Here is an 18432-nt window from a genome sequence, read left to right on the forward strand (position 1 = left end):
CCTCTCCAGCATTTATTGTTTCTAGATTTCTTGATGATGGCCATTCTGACTGGTGTGAGATGATATCTCATTGTAGTTTTGATTTGCATTTCTCTAATGATTAATGATGTTGAGCATTCTTTCATGTGTTTGTTGGCAGTCTGTTATCAGATTTTTTGACTTCTCTTTTTTCCTTGGTTAGTCTAGCTAAAAGTTTGTCAGTTTCCTTTATTTTTTAAAACCAACTCTTAGCTTGATTGTTTATCCTCTAATCTTTGCTCTTTCCTTTCTTCTAATCTTGTGCTTAATCCTTTATTTTCCTACTTTCTTGATGTGTAAAGTTAGGTTGTTTTTGAAAACTTTCATTTTTTAAAATGTAGGCACATAAGAACTACTGTTGATGTTTTCCCTAAATTGTGGTATTTTGTATTTATATTTTTTCAAGATACTGTCTGATTTCTCTTTCGATTTCTACTTTGACCCACTGGTTATTCAGGAGTGTGTTGTTTAATTTCCATGTATTTGTAAAATTTCCAGACTTTTCTCCTATTGATTTCTAGTTCCATATCATTGTGGTTGGAAAGCTTTGAGATAAGATTTGTCTTAAATGTGTTAAAGTTGGCTTTCTGGCCCAGGAATGACATATCCTTGGGAATGTTTTATGTGCCCTTGAGAAGACTGTGTTTTCTGGTGCCCTTGGATGGCATGTTCTGTATATATCCGTTACATTTACTTTTCTAAAGTGTTGTGCAGGTCAATGTTTTCTCATGAATTTTCTGCCTGGATGATCTATCCACATTTACAAATGGGGTATTGAAGTACCCTGTTACTTTATTGCTTTTTCTGTATGTAGTTTTGTAAATATTTGCTTTAAATGTCTACATGTTCCAGTGTTGGGTGCATATTTATACTTGTAATATTCTCTTGATAACTTGACTCCTTTATCACTGTATAGTAACATTGTCTCATGACTGATTTTGATTGAAAATATGTATTATCTACGTATAGGTACTCCTGCTCTCTTTTGGGTTGCCATTTGCATGGAATATATTTTTACATCCTCTCAGTTTAACCTATATACGTCCTTAAAGTTAAACTGAGTCTCTTGTAGACAGCATATTGTAGGTTCTTTTTAAAATTATTTATTTTTTATTTTGGCCACACCACGCTGCCTGCAGGATCCCTGTTCCCTGACCAGGGATTGAACCCAGGTCCCCGACAGTGAAACCACTAGACCACCAGGGAATTCCCTGTAGGTTCTTTTTTTAAATTAATTCAACCACTTTATGTCATTTAATTGGAGAATTTCATCTGTTAATGTTTAAGTTAATTGTTGATAAGGACTTTCATTATTTTGTTTATTGTTGTTAGTTCCTTTGTATTTTTTTTGGATGTGATATGAATTATTTTTAAAGAAAAAGGATTAATCTTTTGTGTAACTACAATAGATTTTTTTCTTTGTAGTTTCCATGAAACATATAAATTATCTTGTATGTAAAATATATTTAATAACTAATCTTTAATTTCATAAATTAACTCTATTTTATGTACATTTTATATTTTTTCTCATATTTTATGTAAACAATAAATTATCTATCCCCAGAAAAACACTTGTATGTGTGTGTATATATATGTATACACACATATACACACAAATATATACATACACATATGCATATTGGTATATTTTTCTCTATATATGATTTCTTATTATATTTAAGGAAATCGATTTTTCCTTTTCTTCGAATCTGTATTATCTATATAAGTTCATGATAATTTTATTCATATAGGCTTTTCACATGTGTTGTTAAGATTTATTTTTATTTTATACTTTAAAAATTGCAGCCTCCCTTTTAACATACCTGGTAACTGCTCGCGATGTGTCTATATGAACTGTGTACTACATGCTTATGTTATAGTCTTTAAAATATTTTATTGTCTTATTTTCTGTAACAAATTTCCAGTTGTTCTTTGGGCTTACTAGGTATATATCCATATGCTCTGCAAATGGAGATAATTTTAATCCTTCTTTTCCAGTGGTAATTTTTTTTTTTTTTACTAATACCTCAAAGTGTTAAGTAAGTTAGGTGTTCATGTCTCCTAGTGATCTGACAATTAGAGGAAATTAATCTATTATTTCTCTATAGGTGAACTAGTGTTGTGGGTATGTGACATTTCTTTGAGTACATATGCATTAATATCTTCTTTATTTCTATAATTTTATCTGTAATATTCTACCATGCTACTTTATTTGCATCTATTAAGTTGGTCACATGCCTTTCCTAAATTTGTAAGCTGATTAGTTATATTAATATACTTCCTAACAACCAAAACATTGGAGTCCTGGCATAGGATTCACTTAATCTTGCTATAAAGTTTTTTTCTAAGTTAGGTTTATTAATGTGTTATTCATTTATTTAAGTTTTATTGAGATATAATCGACATACAGCACTGTATCCAAGTTTAAGGTATACAGCATAATGATTTGACATACAGACATCATGAAATGATTATCCCAATCAGTTTAGTGAACATTCATCTCATGTAGATACAAAATTAAAGAAATAGCAAAAAATTTTGTGATAACTCTTAGGATATACTCTCCTAACAACTTTCATATATAACATACAGCAGTGTTAATTATATTTATCATGTTGTACATTACATCCCTAGTACTTATTTATCTTGTAACTGGAAGTTTGTAACTTTTGGCTGCCTTCGTCCAATTCCTTCTCCACGTACACACTGCCTCTGGTAAGGACAAATCTCTTTTCCTGTGAGTTTGTTTTTGAACTATAATTGACCTACAACACTGGTAGTTCCAGTTGCCCAACATAGTGATTTGATATTTCTATACATTTCAAAATGATCAACACAGTGTCTGTTTATGATATGTCACCATACGAAGATATTACATAGTTACTGACTATATTTCCCAAATCTCATACCCAAGACTGTTTCTTATTTGCATCTGGAAGTTTGTACCTCTTGATCTCCTTCACCTATTTCTTTCCTCCTCCCACCCCCCTCTCCTCTGGCAACCACCTGTTTTTTCCTCTGTATTTACAAATCTGTTTGTTTTGTTATATGTTCATTTGCTTCATTTTTTAGATTACACAAATAATTGAAATCATAGTTATTGTGTGTGTGTGTTAACTTCTTTATCCATTAATTGATGGGCACTTGGGTTGGCTATTATAAATAATGCTGCAGTGAATGTAGTGGTGCATATATATTTTCCAATTAGTGTTTTTGCTTAATACCCAGAATTGGAATTGCTGGAACATATGGTAGATCTATTTTTGATTTTTTTTGAGAAATAGCCATACTTTTTTTCCATAGTGGCTGCACCAATTTACTTCCCACCAACAGTGCACAATGGTTACCTTTTCTATACATCGTTGTCAACATTTGTTAGTCTTTTTGATAACAGAATATTCTTACAGCTGTGAGATAATAGCTCATTGTGATTCTGATTGGGGTTTCCCTGATGATTGGTGGTGCTGAGCATCTTTTCATGTACCTGTTGGTCATCTGTATGTTTTCTTTGGAAAATTGTCTATTCAGATGTCTGTGCTTTTTTTTTTTTAACTGGGTGCTTTGTTCTATTAATGTTGATTTTTATGAGTTCTTTGTATATTTTGGGTATTAACTATTTATCAGATATATGGTTTGCAAATAAACTTGAGCCTGAAGCCACCTAGTGGACCAATTCCAGCAGAGATGAGAGTTAAACAAGAACCAAAATACATGGTTAGCCTGGTAAAGTGTTTCTATTTTCAAGCCTTTTAAAATATACAATCAGAAATAACAAATAAAAAGACATCCAAATGCTATGATGTTGAACAAGATTTAATTCTTTATCCCCAAAGGTTGTGTTTTAGAAAATCCGTATTTTTCAGGTATTTCTCATCTGCATCAAGTCTTTAAAATAGCCCTAAGCAGAAGAACACATACTCCTCTGACACAATATCTTTGGGGCTTATCCCCAAGGAAAAGATACATAATGATATTAGGGGGTGGCTATTTATACTAAATATATTAATAAAAATGTTTAAAATGACTGTGGGAAAGGCATTTCATGCTTAAAGCCAAAACATTAAAGAAAATACAAAAATGGAAATGAAAGAACATTAATTTACCTCTTTTTTCTCCCCCAAAATCATAAAAGGAAAGTAAAGGAGTTGTGTTTTAAACATAAACTTATAGGACAAAGAGAAAGGAGGACTCAATGGTGACATTTTGGAAGCTGTGCATGTGAATGTGAGGTCTTGGGAGGCTGCTGCAGTGCATGAGGCTGTGCTGTGTTCTACATTGTTCTAAACATCTGCTGCCAAGTAACCCTTGTTGATTCTTTTTTTCTTAATACAAATTTATGTTTTTATTTTTATTTTTGGCTGCATTGGGTTGCTGCACGCAGGCTTCTCATTGCGGTGGCTTCTCTTACTGCGGAGCACGGGCTCTAGGCGCACGGGCTTCGGTAGTTGTGGCTCGCAGGCTCTAAAGTGCAGGCTCAGTAGTTGTGGCGCACGGGCTTAGTTGCTCCGCAGCATGTGGGATCTTCCCGGACCAGGGCTCGAACTGTCCCCTGCATTGGCAGGCGGATTCTTAACCGCTGCGCCACCAGGGAAGTCCCCCTTCATTGATTCCTGTGAGTCTGATTGACAACCCAAACCTTGAAACTTATTCTAGTAGTGTAACTAGGATCATGAAACAATGCCTTCAAAATTCTGAGGAGAAGTTATTCCCAATCTAGAATTCTACATCCAACAAACTATCAATTAAAGTGAGGGTAGAATAAAGACATCTGCAGATACTCATAGCATCGAAAATGTTCCCCTACAATAGTCTTGTCTGACAGTCATCCCACCACCATGTACCCTTTTCTCAGAGACCTGAAAAATATGCCCACCAAACTGAGAAAAAGACTGGATTCCAGGAAACAGGTGTTCCAATTCAAGGAAAGGGTGAAGAATGCCCCCCAACTCCCTCTAGGAGAGCTGTGGAGGAAGATCCCGGGAAGCCAGCAGTGCAGAAGGTCTAGTGACCAATTAGGCCAGGCAAGAGGTGGTCAGAGGCTCTAGGAGGGATTTCTTCAATAAGAAGAGATTTTTAGGACACTCAATATGCTTCAACATACTGAGAGTTGGTCACACAACTGGGAGAAGAGTTGGTCACACAACTGGGAGAAGAGTTTGGCTACAGGTTAGCAATAAAATATAGAAAACCAAGCTCCCCCCCTTCAAAAAAAGTCTGATTTTAAATTCAGAAAAATAAATTTTATAAGGAAAGGGAAAGTAATCACAGTACACAACATGACAAACCTGTGAGTAGCATTTACATAGTCATAATACCAAACAATGAATATTGATGGCACCAAAATAAAAGAATATGGGGAGGATGGAAAGATGGAAGTGTGTGGAGAAAGTGAGGTGAAAGAAAGCTTTCATAATGGTATTCAAAAGAAAATACCTAAAAGTGAAACACTAGTAAGGAACATGTGATTTGGAGATTTGGAGATAAATACAAAATAATCAGCTAAAATAATTGAGCCTGGTGGCCTCTGGGGTGGGGTGATACAGAGGACAGCGTGAGACTTACTGTTTCAAAGTAAGGTTTATAGGACTATTTGCTCATTTAAAATGTGTAGGTGTAATTTTACTAAAAAATGACTTAATTTATAGTAATGGAAGTCTTTTATTACTGTCACATACATGTTAAAATCAGCCAACATGTCAACATGTACAGGACAAATGTGTACTTACATTAAAAGCAAAACTGAAAATGGACAAAAAAAACTGATACTTATTTAGGCCCTTGTGACATTCTGAACTAGACTTGAAGAAATCATTCACCTTCTGGATGCTTCTGTTTCCAGAACTATAAAGGAGTATTCTAAACAGATGAGATCTAAGTTCCTTTGAAATCTGAGTCTATTTAAATGCAATTCATTGAATAGAGTAAATATATTTTTATGGACAGGGTTCTAAAGGGTATTCCATTTTAAATGGGTCTCATTTTCAACTGATACTGATTAATGGGGCTTTTAACTTTTCTTGTATATCAGAAATATGTTTAAAAAAAGAAATGTTATAATTTTAAATGATAGCAAAAAAAACCCCTTAAGAATATTACACATGAAATGAAGGTTCTAAACTGTTGCTTAATCCTAAAAAGCAACAGTAATAGCCTCAGCTAGATGCCAAGTGGCCACTATTGGCAATACCAGAACTTCAAAAAATTGCTCTAAAGTGGGTCAAAAGCAGATTGTTGTGGCAGATCTTAAAGCTGAACTGTTCATGCATAAAACGAGGAAGATTTATGAGAGAAGGTATATTCTCAAACTCAGTAAGTAACTGAGGAAGAGAAACCCATAGAAAAGCTGAATAAAAGAAAAAGCTTTGGTAGTGATGAAATGGAACAGTACATGTAAACCTGCATGTACTCTACCTGACAGCTGGGTGGCGAGCCAGGCCCACACTCACCCCGCCTCCAGGTGGCATATTGTCACTTGGCAGTAAACAAATGCAGAGCTTTTTTTCAAATTATGAATTCACTATTATCCTCCGCATCTTTGAAATTAAGGATGATGTATTTTTAAGTGCAAATTTTGATTTTTCACGCTAAGGGATGAACCCTCCTGACTGTGAATTCCTAGATTTTAGGCAGGGGGCTACCCCAGGGCGCTCTTGGTACAGCTCAGCAATCTCTGTGAGAGTCCCTGACACTTCCCTTTCCTGCTTCCCAGTGTGACCATCTATCTCCATTACTTTCTCCCAGAAGTTCATCTCACCCCCCCACTGTTTGCCTGGCAACACCCTGTAGCCCCTTCAGGACCTCCACTTCTACAAGACCCTTTCTCCATGACTCACCAGAGTGTATGCTTGCCCTCTTTTGTGCCACCACTGTTCCTACGGTCACATCCACAGGGCGTTTCTCAACCTTGAGGGTCATCAGAATCACCTGGAGGGAATGCTGGGCCCCACCCCCAGTGTTTCTGACTCAGTAGGTTTGGGTGGGCCTGAGAACTTGCACTTCTAACGAGTCCCCAGGCGAGGCTAATGCTGCTGGTCCAGGGACCCCCTTCTGAGAATCACTTTATTGCTTGATTTCATGCCTGCATCTTCTGCTAGACTGTGAGCTTCTTGAGGTCAGGACGCATTTCTTACACATCTCATCTACAGGGTCTAGCCAGAGTCTAGCAGTCATTCAGTCAATCAACATATATTTATTGAATCCCTGTTATGTGCCAGACACTGTTGTAGGCACTGGATTCAGCAGTTTAAATACACACGTGCGTGTGCATGCACACACACACACACACACACACACATATACATACATCCCTGCACTCAAAGAGCTTTCCTTCTGGTGCTACATGGTAAACTCTCAATAAATGTTGAAATCCGGCCAGTTGTACAGAAGGAAATATGGCATTATCATGACCATTTTAATAGTGCTACAGAAATAACCAGTTTTCCATTTCCTAATCATAGCTCTTCCCATTTGTATGTTTCTCCCTTCTGATATTCCCCACTATGTCCAACACATAAGTCCACAAAACTGGCAAAACATTTGCTGATTGATTTACAAAATAGTTGATGTAGCTGACATATCAGTTGAAAACAACATATCATATAAGATGAACTTAAGCATAATGTAAGCAAATCTCAATATTTAATGTCAATAAATGTTAAAGAATAGCTTAACCACTGGTTTTCAAATTAGCCTTAGTTACCTCTAAAGGTACCTTTCCTCCCATCCCTCTCGATTCCATGTCCTACATCTGTGGTGAAATGTTTACAGCAGTTCTCAACTGCCAGGTATGATGACTAAAGTCCCAGAGGACCTAAGCACGCTGCTGTCCAAGCAGGGACATCGGTCAGCATGTGGATTGTCCTGTGTAAAATTCTGAGAAACTGATAGGAGGCCTTGCCATGATATGTGATGCCCTGGAAAGAGGGCAACATCAGAGGCGAACCTGATGGCCCGCATATAGCCAGGGCAGTCATTCCTCAGCATGTCACGCCCCAGGCCTGCAGGCCACAGGCCATGCAAATCCCTCTCTAACTCTAGGAAAGTAGAAAACATCTTTGGGCTAATTTTCTGAAAGTTTCTCAGCAAATAAAAATGAGAGGATTCACGGAGAGCAATTTGGAAAATAACTGAACTGACCATAATGTTTACTTTCAAGACTTTCAGTATTCTTAAGGTTTGCAAATGGTTTTATAAGGCTTTCCATTCAAAGCCATGAGACATTCTGTGCTAATTATATGGAGGGAATAATGGGCAGCATTTATGTATGGAACTTGAAAAAGGCTAGTTTCAGTATTCCAGACTAAAATATTTCTTCTCTGTTAACATCATAACCAAATTTGAAGTTTGTTGTTAGTGGTTTCAAGAGTCAGTGATATCAAATAGTAATACTGTCTCAGAATTATGTTCTCTTCCTTTTGCTACCCAAAATCAGTGATATAAAAACACCCTAGTCCAACAAATGATCGTGATTTCTACATATTGAAAGACTGAAGAAAAATTAATAACCTTGTTAGGAATGTACTTTTATAATGGAGACCAGGTCCACCAACTTCATTTTTATGACTCAATCCTAATTAAGTAAATCCTGATTATTAGAAAGCTTTGAGTATAAATGGGAACTTTTGGTGAGCCACACACTGACTTAAAAATGGCCAGGTTGCCGTTTATCTTCCTGGAGTACTTTACTAATTATCACCTTCATAATCCAAAAGAATTAATATTTCTGGGCTTCCCTAGTAGCGCAGTGGTTAAGAATCCGCCTGCCAATGCAGGGGACATGGGTTCAAGCCCTGGTCCGGGAAGATCCCACATGCCGCAGAGCAACTAAGCCTGTGTGCCACAACTACTAAGCCTTCGCTCTAGAGCCTGCGAGCCACAAGTACCGAAGCCCGCACGCCTAGAGCCCCTGCTCCGCAACAAGAGAAGCCACTGCAATGAGAAGCCCACGCACCGCAATGAAGAGTAGCCCGCACTCGCCGCAAATAGAGAGATCTCGTGTATGGCAACGAAGACCGAACGCAGCCAAAAATAATAAATAAAATAAATTTATTTAAAAAAATTAATATTTCTGAAAAGGTATGTAATTCTCTGCTGAGATGTGTGCTCCAATAAACCAGTCCCTTTCAAACTAGTTAACGTAAAGCTAAGACAAGGAGAAATCAATCTGTATGGCCGATTGAACTGGTCTTATTAAATTATGGATACCTCATTCAGTGTAATTAAAAAACACACCACTATACTCTGGAAAACACACAAATCTAAAATAAAAATATTCTCATTAATATCATTCATATGCTAGTAATAAATTAGCTTTCTTTAAAAATTTTTTTCAATTATATCCAAAATCCATTCTTATTTTCTGAGTTAACAAGGCTGGATTTTAAAAGTGCAATAAAAATTCTTGAGGTCTTCACCCCAGTTCAGACAAGACTTCTTAGTGGTTTGCAAGACGCAGCTTCTTGTTTTGGTGCTGTTCTTCATCCTGGGGTATGGGTCCCAACACACCATCTAGCGTTCAAGAATAACTTAAAGTCAGAAAAGTGTCACTTCAAATAAATGACTATTTGTTAAAGTCACAGAGGTTGTAAGATCAAAATAATGCTTAAGTTAAAAAGGAATACTGATTTTATCTTAAAATAATTCTCAACTGTTGAAGGACAGTTCTAGATAAACTCACTCAGGTAACACAATATCTGACCTTTTAAAAACTGGATTCATTCAACAGTGTATAGCCAACAATTCATAAAACTGTTTTGCGGGGAGAGTTATTATTATTAGTCTGGAGGAAACAAAATGCACCTACTTGTTTCTCTCTTTCTGACATACTTCACTCTGGATGACAGTCTCTAGATGCACCCACGTCTCTACAAATGACCCAATTTCATTCTTTTTTATGGCTGAGTAATATTCCATTGTATATATGTGCCACATCTTCTTTATCTATTCATCTGTCGATGGGCATTTAGGTTGCTTCTATGACCTGGCTACTGTAAATAGTGCTGCAATGAACATTGGGGTGCATGTGTCTTTTTGAATTATGGTTTTCTCTGGGTATATGCCCAGTAGTGGTATTTCTATTTTTAGTTTTTTAAGGAACCTCCATACTGTTCTCCACAGTGGCTGTATAAATTTATATTCCCACCAACAGTGCAAGAGGGTTCCCTTTTCTCCACACCCTCTCAAGCATTTGTTGGTTTGTAGATTTTCTGATGATGTCCATTCTTAACCAGTGTGAGGAGATACCTCATTGTAGTTTTGATTTGCATTTCTCTAATAATTAGTGATGTTGAGGATCTTTTCATGTGCTTCTTGGCCATCTGTATGCCTTCTTTGGAGAGATGTCCATTTAGGTCTTCTGCCCATATTAGGATTGGGTTTTTTTTTTTTTTTAATATTGAGCTGCATGAGCTGTTTTAATATTTTGGAGATTAATCCTTGGTGTGAAGATTTGTTTGCAAACATTTTCTCCCATTCTGAGGGTTGTCTTTTTGTCTTGTTTATGGTTTCCTTTGCTGTGCAAAAGCTTTGAAGTTTCATTAGGTCCCATTAGTTTATTTTTGTTTTTATTTCCATTACTCTAGGAGGTGGATCAAAAAATATCTTGCTGTGATTTAAGTCAAGGAGTGTTCTTCCTATGTTTTCCTCTAAGAGTTTTATAGTGTCTGGTCTTACATTTAGGTCTTGAATCAATTTTGAGTTTATTTTTGTGTATGGTGTTAGGGAGTGTTCTAATTTCATTCTTTTACATGTAGCTGTCCAGTTTTCCCAGCACCACTTATTGAAGAGACTGTCTTTTCTCCATTGTATATCCTTGCCTCCTTAGTCATAGATTAGTTGACCATAGGTGTGTGGGTTTATCTCTGGGCTTTCTATCCTGTTCCATTGATCTATATTTCTGTTTTTGTGCCAGTACCAATATTGTCTTGATTATTGTAGCTTTGTAGTACAGTCTGAAGTCAGGGAGTCTGATTCCTCCAGCTCCCTATTTTTCCCTCAAGACTGCTTTGGCTATTCGGGGTCTTTTGTGTCTCCATACAAATTTTAAGATTTTTTTTTTCTAGTTCTGTAAAAAGTGCCATTGGTAATTTGATAGGGATTGCATTGCATCTGTAGATTGCTTTGGGTGGTATAGTCATTTTCACAATGTTGATTTGTCCAATCCAAGAACATGGTATATCTCTCCATCTGTTGGTATGGAGAGATATACCATCATATAGTTTTTATTCTTCAATTTATTAATATGGTGTAGCACACTGATTCATTTGCGTATATTGAAGAATCCTTGCATCCCTGGGATAAATCCCACTTGATCATGGTGTATGATTCTTTTAATGTGTTGTTGGATTCTGTTTGCTAGTAGTTTGTTGAGGATTTTTGCATCTATATTCATCAGTGATATTGGTCTGTAATTTTCTTTTTTTGTAGTATCTTTGGCTGGTTTTGGTTATCAGGGTGATGGTGGCCTCATAGAATGAGTTTGAGAGTGTTCCATCCTCTGCAATTTTTTTGGAAGAGTTTGAGAAGGATGGGTGTTAGCTCTTCTCTAAATGTTCGATAGAATTCACTTATGAAGCCATCTGGTCCTGGACTTTTGTTTGTTGGAAGATTTTTAATCACAGTTTCAATTTCATTACTTGTGATTGGTCTGTTCATATTTTCTGTTTCTTCCTGGTTCAGTCTTTGAAGGTTATACCTTTCTAATGATTTGTCCATTTCTTCCAGATTGTCCATTTTATTGGCATAGAGTTGCTTGTAGTACTCCCTTAGGATGCTTTGTATTTCTGCAGTGTCTGTTGTAACTTCTCCTTTTTCATTTCTAATTTTATTGATTTGAGTCCTCTCCCTCTTTTTCTTGATGAGTCTGGCTAATGGTTTATCAATTTTGTTTATCTTCTCAAAGAACCAGGTTTTAGTTTTATTGATTGTTGCTATTGTTTTCTTTTTTCTATTTCACTTATTTCTGCTCTGATCTTTATGATTTCTTTCCTTTTGCTAACTTTGGGTTTTGTTTGTTCTTCTTTCTCTAGTACCCTTAGGTGTAAGGTTAGGTTGTTTCTTTGAGATTTTTCTTGTTTCTTGAGGTAGGCTTGTATAGCTATAAACGTCCCTCTTAGAACAGCTTTTGCTGCATCCCATAGGTTTTGGATCGTCGTGTTTTCATTGTCATTTGTCTCTAGGTATTTTTTGATTTCCTCTTTGATTTCTTCAGTGATGTCTTGGTTATTTAGTAATGTACTGTTTAGCCTCCACATGTTTGAGTTTTTTACATTTTTTTCCCTGTAACTGATTTCTAATCTCATAGCGTTGTGGTCAGAAAAGATGCTTGATATAATTTCAATTTTCTTAAATTTACTGAGGCTTAATTTGTGACCCAAGGTGTGATCTATCCTGGAGAATGTTCTGTGCGCAGTTGAGAAGTGTAATCTGCTGTTTTTGGATGGAATGTCCTATAAATATCAATTAAATCTATCTGGTCTGTTGTGTCATTTACAGCTTGTGTTTCCGTATTAATTTTCTGTTTGGATGATCTGTCTATTGGTGTTAAGTGAGGTGTTAAAAGTCCCCCACTATTGTTGTGTTACTGTCAATTTCCTCTTTCATAGCTGTGAGCAGTTGCCTTATGTATTGAGGTGCTCCTATGTTGGGTGCATATATACTTATAATTATTGTATCTTCTTCTTGGATTGATCCCTTGATCATTACGTAGTGTCCTTGTCTCTTGTAACACTCTTTATTTTAAAGTCTATTTTATCTGATATGAGTATTGCTACTCCAGCTTTCTTCTGATTTCCATTTGCATGGAATATCTTTTTCCGTCCCCTCACTTTCAGTCTGTATGTGTCCCTAGGTCTGAAGTGGGTCTCTTGTAGACAACATATATATGGGTCTTGTTTTTGTATCCATTCAGCAACCCTGTGTCTTTTGGTTGGAGCATTTAATCCATTCATGTTTAAGGTAATTATTGATATGTATGTTCCTATTACCATTTTCTTAATTGTTTTGGGTTTGTTTTTGTAGGTCCTTTTCTTCTCTTGTGTTTCCCACTTAGAGAAGTTCCTGTAGCATTTGTTGTAGAGCTGGTTTGGTGGTGCTGAATTCTCTTAGCTTTTGCTTGTCTGTAAAGCTTTTGATTTCTCCATCGAATCTGAATGAGATCCTTGCCGGGTAGAGTAATCTTAGTTGTAGGTTCTTCCCTTTCATCACTTTAAGTATATCATGCCACTCCCTTCTGGCTTGTAGAGTTTCTGCTAGAAATCAGCTGTTAACCTTATGCGAGTTCCCTTGTATGTTATTTGTCGTTTTTCCCTTGCTGCTTTCAGTAATTTTTCTTTGTGTTTAATTTTTGCCAGTTCGATTACTATGTGTCTCAGCGTGTTTCTCCTTGGGTTTATCTTGTATGGGACTCTCTGCGCTTCCTGGACTTGGGTGGCTATTTCCTTTCCCATGTTAGGGAAGTTTTCAACTATTATCTCTTCAAATATTTTCTCGGGTCCTTTCTCTCTCTCTTCTCCTTCTGCGACCCCTATAATGCGAATGTTGTTGCGTTTAATGTTGTCCCAGAGGTCTCTTAGGCTGTCTTCATCTCTTTTCATTCTTTTTTCTTTATTCTGTTCTGTGGCACTGAATCCCACCACTCTGTCTTCCAGGTCACTTATCTGTTCTTTTGCCTCAGTTATTCTGCTATTGATTCCTTCCAGTGTATTTTTCATTTCAGTTATTGTATTGTTCATCTCTGTTTTTTTGTTCTTTAATTCTTCTAGATCTTTGTTAAACATTTCTTGCATCTTCTTGATCTTTGTCTCCAGTCTTTTTCCCAGGTCCTGGATCATCTTCACTGTCATTATTCTGAATTCTTTTTCTGGGAGTTTGCCTATCTCCACTTCATTTAGTTGTTTTTCTCAGGTTTTATCTTGTTCCTTCATCTGGTACGTAGCCCTCTGCCTTTTCATCTTGTTTATCTTTCCGTGAATGTCATTTTTGTTCCACAGGATTGTTCTTGCTTCTGCCCATAAAGACTTGTAACTCCTGATTTTTCAGAGTAGTCAAATCTTTGTTATTATCAAAAAAATTTTACTTATACTAATCTCCTACTTACCTTGAATTGAATTCAAACAGAAAGATAACATGGCTAATATTTTAACATAATATTGTACAGTTAATAATAATTAATGTCCCAAATTATGTGCCTGAGGAATTGTAAGATCTCCCAAAGATTATATTACATTAAGAATATCTGTGTTAATATGCAAATAATAAAGCTCTGAAGATTGCTAATTCATTTATGGTAACTGTGATGACTCTTAATTAGATTATTCAAATAACCAGAATATTTCCACTCTCTGACCAATCTGAGCTAATGTGGTTTTACTCTAATAAGAATGTACATATCCTCATAATTTGGCCTTAGATCCATCTGTATTAATTATATGTATTTTTCCTTTCTAACTGCCCAAGAGGCTTTTGTTTTGGTATAGAAGAGCACTGTCGTCTACTTTCTCATGTAAATTTAATTTATAAATTTAATTTGTACATGATTATTTGTATTAAACTGCAGAGCCCATGGAACTAGTCATTAATCAGCAGTTTCCATGACACCTAGCAAATAGTAGATACACAAACGTCTGTGAACAAATTGAATGGCAAAAATGTAACCTGCAAAAAGAATATGCTCCACCTCCAACCACAGCAATTTCCAACACCTGGTCATTATAATTCACTATGTTTCTTTTCTTCTTAGCAGCAAAGTCAACCTCAGTAAAGGATTTGTAAATACTTACTCTCTCTGCTTTCAGGCTCATTTTGCTCAAGAACACAAGTTCTTGATGGATTCAGTTGCCACTGTAAAAGGACACAAACATTTTATTTATATGTTTAATAAATAGCATTTCAGGGCTTCCCTGGTGGCGCAGTGGTTGAGAGCACGCCTGCCGATGCAGGGGATATGGGTTCGTGCTCCGGTCTGGGAAGATCCCACATGCCGCGGAGCGACTGGGTCCGTGAGCCATGGCCGCTGAGCCTGTGCATCCGGAGCCTGTGCTCCACAATGGGAGAGGCCACAACAGTGAGAGGCCGCAAAAAAAAAAAAAAAAAAGCATTTCAGCACTGTGCTTTCAAATATCAAAACAGCTTAAAACAACGTAAGGAAAAAGAGTTAGTGTGTCGTACCAACCAAGCCCTAATAATGACTCTGAATGACCCTGAATGATATGACTTCTGGAATGAGAATCAATATTCTTAGAGAAGGAAGTATAAACATCCTCCTTTACCTTCGTTTTACAGGTAAGTAAGTGGAAGACCAGAGAAGCGTAGTGACTTGCCCAAGGTTGCATACTGACTAAAGACAGCAGTAGCACCAGAACCTGGGTCTGCCCATGCCCAATACTATAGAATTTCCACCACTTCATATTCTAGCTCCAGGTCCTACAGAATCTTATAATAGCTAGAGAAGGCCTAGATAGAAAGAATGAAAATAGGACAAAGACTATCTTGCCTTTTAATACAGTACTATAATATATACTATTATTTTTATCATAGCATACCATTTATTGTATCATATCATACCATATCACATCTCCTCTGATTATAGTTTTCCATCTCAATCATTCAGAAAGAAATAGAGAAGCATGAAGATTCTCAGATATTACAGTGAAGACTGGAGCAGCAGATAAGGAAAATTGAGTGTAATCAATATCTCAAAGCACACCCTTCCTTTCTTATTTGCCTAGAAATCCCCATCATCAGAAACACTAATGACTTAACCAAAAAAGGCCCACTAGGGCACTCTCTCCAGAAAGACACAATTAAGTGGATAGTTCCTGGGAGCCTCTTCCAGAAGCATCAATTAGTTCATCAGATGAACTCATTAATATCATGGGCCTTGAGGGAGAATGAGACATAAGGCAGACATTTTACCACATATAAGAAAGTCCTTGGAAAGGGAAGACATCTAGAACTGGTTGGTCACCTATAGAAATGGGATGGTTAGGATTAGCACCAGGAAAAAGGAGGATTTCCAAGCAATGGGAAGATATATGTGAAATTATAAAAAAAAAGGCATGTTCAAAACATGTCAAACCACTAAAATCTATTACTTTGGGCAAAGTAAAAACTAACAACCTTGAGGATTAGGAATAACCTTTAAGGATCATCATAAAAAGACTATGTCTAACTGTGAAAACTTAGAAGCAATCTAGGTGTCCAACAAAAAAGGAATGGTTAAATAAGTTATGTCCATAGGTTGTAATACTGTGTAATCATTAAAAATTATTTCTGAAGAATTTTTCAGGACACAGAAAATACAGCAACATGTTAACAGTGGTATCTATGAGCGGTGGGATAATATCTGTTCTTTTTTTATTTTCCTCTATATATCTGTTCTTTTTTCTATTTCCTCTATAATGAGCATACATTACTTTCACAATTTTAAAAAAAGTAATATAACCTAATAAAGAAAAATTCACATGTATTAAACAGAAAAAAAAAATAGTTTCTCAGTAAATGGACTTGGGTTTACACAGGTAAAATATATTCTTGGAAATACTGTTGCCCAGCCCTAGCCTAGTCGGCAACAACCCCATAGAACAGAACCTCTTATCTCAAGGCATATGGTAACACCTCAAAGAGAAAAGAAAAAAATTTTCAAACAAAATTAATTTCAATTGGGTTAATGTTTAAAAAAATGAAATTTACTGGTACTCATACTACTTTTGATAGTCAAAAAGCAATATAATCATTATAAAAATTCCATTTTGGAACAAATGCTAGTTCATGTTAGTTACTGCTATTTCCTAAACTAGGCATTTAGCTATAACCAAGTAGTTTAAATCATTGACATAATATTGCAAGCCAGGCCAGATGAGGGAAAGGATGAGAGGGTGGAGAGCTAATCTTCACTGGAAGGAGTACAGAGAGACCAGGTGTACCTGAATGAGGGCACTCCTGGGTGGGTCTTGGCCCAACAGGTGTTCTGAATCCCATCTCTGCCCGAGGGGCCTTCACTCCCTTTGTCTTCCTGTCTCTTCCTGCTTCTCTTGTCCTGTCTTACATTCTTCTGATCTCTTCATTCTCTTTACGGTGGAAAAGCTACTAAAATCCACCAGTAAGCAAGATATTTCAGAATTCGCTTAACCCAGCACTCACAGCCCTGAAGAGCTAGGTCACTTACACTTTATAAAGAGAATTATTTCTTCCCAATCTTCAGGAGGAATGAAGGAACAGAAAACAAAAATACAAAGCTGGTGATTTCCCTTTTGATTAGATGGATACAAACTTGTTTAGTTTTACAAAAGAGGAATCTGTCCCATCTCTCCCTTCTTTCAGTGCCCCTCTTTTATTTTTAAAATCATGTTTTTTAAATAAGACAACTGGAAATAAAAAACAAAAATATATGACAAAAATAAAAAAGATAAAAATTTATGATTCTTCATACACACATAAACTAGGAAACTAAATAGTGTGTTGCTATATTAATTTTTAAATAAAAATTTAAATATATATATGGTTTAGTAAGTATTTTTTAGGTGCCTTATATGTTCCAGGCACCCTGGATTCAAACAGAAAAGTAAAGTTGAAATATATAAACAGTTCTATTATATGCCTTTTGTACCCACTGCAAACTACAGTATATAAATGTTATATTAAATGCCAGAATTATGGGACTTCCCTGGTGGCGCAGTGGATAAGACTCTGTGCTCCCAATGCAGGGGCCCAGGTTCGATCCCTGGTTACGGAACTAGATCCCACATGCATGCCACAACTAAGAGTTCACATGCCACAACTAAGGAGCTGGCGAGCCACAACTAAGGAGCCCACCTGCCATAACTAAGGAGCCCATGTGCTGCAACTAAGGAGCCAGCAAGCTGCAACTAAGACCCGGTGCAACCAAATAAATATTTTTTTAAAAAAAAAAAGCCAGAATTATCAAAGCAACATATGATTCTGGACAGGATCCTTGTGCTGTATACAACTTTACTGGGACAACTGGTAAACCCTGACTGGACTCTGTGGATTAAATGGTAGCAACATATCAATGATAATTTCCTGAGTTTTGTGGTTGTTATGTAGGATAATATACTGTTTGAGGAAATATACAAGAAAGTATCTGAGAGTGATCTGGTATAGCAACAACTTAACTCTCAAATGTTCTGGAAAAAAAATTATTTGTAGTATTTTTGTAACTTCTGTATGCTTGAGATTATTTCTAAAAAGAAAAGGTTTTTTTTTTTTTTTTGCAGTATGCGGGCCTCTCACTGTTGTGGCCTCTCCTGTTGTGGAGCACAGGCTCCGGATGCGCAGGCTCAGTGGCCATGGCTCACAGGCCCAGCCGCTCCGCGGCATGTGCGATCTTCCCATACCGGGGCACGAACCCGTGTCCCCTGCATTGGCAGGCGGACTCGCAACCACTGCGCCACCAGG

The 18432-nt window shown here is 36.6% G+C and overlaps 1 protein-coding gene across 1 annotated transcript in view; it reads right to left on the reverse strand.

The window, feature by feature from the left end:
* Positions 1 to 3813: 3813 nt before the first annotated feature.
* Positions 3814 to 18432, reverse strand: part of CDADC1 (cytidine and dCMP deaminase domain containing 1) — a 43787-nt gene continuing 29168 nt past the window's right edge. The window contains exons 9-10 of the mRNA XM_081214417.1: positions 14796 to 14856; positions 3814 to 9525 (exon numbers count right to left, since the gene is read on the reverse strand). Of these exons, the coding sequence (XP_081070543.1) occupies positions 9452 to 9525; positions 14796 to 14856 (135 nt within the window). The 3' untranslated portion in view covers positions 3814 to 9451. The remainder of the gene's footprint in view (positions 9526 to 14795; positions 14857 to 18432) is intronic.

Source organism: Mesoplodon bidens, assembly GCF_964165515.1.
Source record: "Mesoplodon bidens genome assembly, chromosome: 17".
In the NCBI taxonomy this organism is placed as follows: Eukaryota; Metazoa; Chordata; class Mammalia; order Artiodactyla; family Ziphiidae; genus Mesoplodon; species Mesoplodon bidens.